The 2401-nt window shown below is 33.2% G+C and overlaps 1 protein-coding gene across 1 annotated transcript; it reads right to left on the bottom strand.

The window, feature by feature from the left end:
* Nucleotides 1–950: 950 nt before the first annotated feature.
* On the bottom strand, nt 951–1619 carry LOC118480236. The gene is made up of 2 exons (XM_035974976.1): nt 1418–1619; nt 951–1343 (listed from the first exon to the last, which is right to left on the bottom strand). The coding sequence occupies exons 1-2, from the start codon at nt 1598–1600 to the stop codon at nt 951–953; spliced, it is 576 nt and encodes a 191-aa protein (XP_035830869.1). The 5' UTR covers nt 1601–1619.
* Between the last annotated feature and the right edge of the window lie 782 nt (nt 1620–2401).

Below are 2401 nucleotides of genomic sequence, written 5' to 3'. Positions count from 1 at the left end.
TTGTGTTACTATATCGCATGTGTCTTTTCATATATCGCATGTGGTGTTAAAATAATCCAACTATTAAAAGGAATGGATCTGTTGCATAATTTCGCATGTTAAATATAGTAATTTCGCACACAATGAAGTTTGATATATAATTTCGCAAGTTTAATTCGAGATTTCGCAAACCTTAAAGATTTTTATCAATTGTAGCTTTTGATTTCGCAATCTTTATGAGTAATTATTTTTATTTTTGCACAGTGTGTTTCAATTATTGAAATCAAATAATTCAGTTCAATAATTGATTTCAATAATTCATATCAATAATTTTTTTTATTATATATCCTATGTTTTCATCACTATTGCAAACATCCAATTAAAAAATGGCAGATCTACCAACATCATCATCTTCTTCTTCTTCTGAACCAAGTATCAAGCAGGTTTTGAGGAAAATGATTTAGCAACAGATTCAAGAGGATCAAACTTGTCAAGAGATGCTGGAGGCCAACATTTCTCATGTAACAGAAAACATGAAGAGAAGACAAGAAATTCTGAACTTGTTATCCCAGATGCAAGTGAGTAGTCTTAAAGAAATTGCAGTTATGTTTATGGTGGATTTGGGTGAGAGGGATGAGAAACAGTTGAAAGAGTTGGCCGGTGCAATAACTGTATTAAGATGCTCAATGAAGATGAAAATAGAGTTTCTTTCATCTTTTGAATGAACTGTTTTGTTTTTTTTGGTGTATGTTCCAATAAATTTGCATGTTTTGTTATGTGATGGACTAGTATTTCGCAAATTTTAAGAATTCAATGTGAAACATGCGATCTTCAAACAAAACACATGCGAAATAAAAACACAATTGCCAATTAAGAACCACCAATATATGCGAAATTAATAAGAGAACTAAAGCAGTTGAAACAGTTGAAACAGTTGAAATATGTAACATAAATACATTATCAAATGAAGTTTAGTTTTCCCTGTCTGGGATTATCTTATCCAGATCTTTCATATATCTCTCTTTGTCTGGCCTTTTGTCGAAAGCATTGGCCATTTTAATTATTTTTTGATGATGCATGTTGTGTTCTGATAGAATGATTTTGCTGAGATATCTTGTCCTTGGGAGATGAAGTTGTGCTTTCTGTCTGTTGTTTACTTCATCTTCATTCACAAACCCTGTCACCCATGGTTTTTGGTCTCCTTTGTACGTTTCCATGTGACGCATCGTAAACACTCCACAGTCTACGCCGTTATTCTTCGTCCTCCAATCCATCTCTTTTCTTTCTATCACTGAGGTTGCAAGTTCTTCTATAGCCGGTGTTGGTTTTAAAGCATTTTGTAGGTATAAAACCAATACCCTTCTCTGTAACATTGTAACATTGTGTTAGTAGCTTTTACATAAAATATAACATGTATATGTATAGGTTTTTGTATTACCAGTGTGTCTGGAAGCCCCTTGTATCTTTCCTTAAACTCTTGTTTTGCAGCTGAATTGTCAATCAGCTCAATTTTGCCGGTTTTTAAGTTGAAGCACAAGACATAGAAGTGGTCACCTTGAAGTACCGGAATAAACACCAGGTCAACCGATTCAAGTTTTTTTACCTCATATCTATTTAACATGTCTTCAAAATTCGAGGCAAATATTTTGAGTTTTTGGTTGTCTGTGTATTTCTCCTCGTCGTAACAGATATTCGGCTGTATGTTATGTAACCAGAGTCAAATCCATGCAAACAATGGTTTTTTTTTTCACATGCGAATAGTGTATGTACCAAATGCGAAATTACAACAGTAGGAGAAAGGCAAACATTTGATTTTTTTCACTTGCGAATAGTATATACAACACATGCGAAATTACAACAGTATGAAAATGTTTCAAAAGCAAAAATTCTGCCATAATACATGCGATTTAGATATAACTAGTTTGCGAAATCATTTAATATGCATTTACTTTTTAGAATTTCAAATGACAAAATGTATATGAAAACATACCATCATTGTGGAATACAAGAAGAATCTGTGTGGTGATGATTTTCTATCCCTTTTCTTCTCTTCAAGGTTTAGAATATCTACAAATGCATCTATTCCGTTCGATGCTACGTATTGTTCCCTGTAGAAGCTTTCAAACATAGCTTTGAATGTTGCAACCTCAGTTTTTGATCGGTAAAACTCTTCTCTGTCAGTCATAAAATAAATAATTAGTTTTTGTTTTGTGTATATTTTTATTAGATGTTTGTTTGTTGATATATGTTTTTCTACTTACTGCAAGCCTGCAAAGGTAGCAAATGTGAAGTGGATCACACTCAATTCTTGGGTCAAGAGTGCTTCATGCATGTTCACCACTCTATTGCAGTAAGGGGAACAAAATTTGTCTCCAAGCTCTGCACATCTTTTCTCACCTCTTATTTTTGCTTGTTCTATTGT

This window comes from Helianthus annuus, chromosome 7 (genome assembly GCF_002127325.2).
Source record: "Helianthus annuus cultivar XRQ/B chromosome 7, HanXRQr2.0-SUNRISE, whole genome shotgun sequence".
NCBI lineage: Eukaryota > Viridiplantae > Streptophyta > Magnoliopsida > Asterales > Asteraceae > Helianthus > Helianthus annuus.
Note: the sequence above shows the minus strand (reverse complement) of the source record. Positions and strands in the feature narration are given on the sequence as shown.

Excerpts from the sequence above, each read along its gene's own strand:
- LOC118480236 (XM_035974976.1), bottom strand. The coding sequence starts at position 1,600 with ATGTTAAATAGATATGAGGTAAAAAAACTTGAATCGGTTGACCTGGTG. Across the intron at positions 1,344-1,417 it reads AGGGGCTTCCAGACACACTG|AGAAGGGTATTGGTTTTATA; the intron begins GTAATACAAAAA and ends ACAATGTTACAG.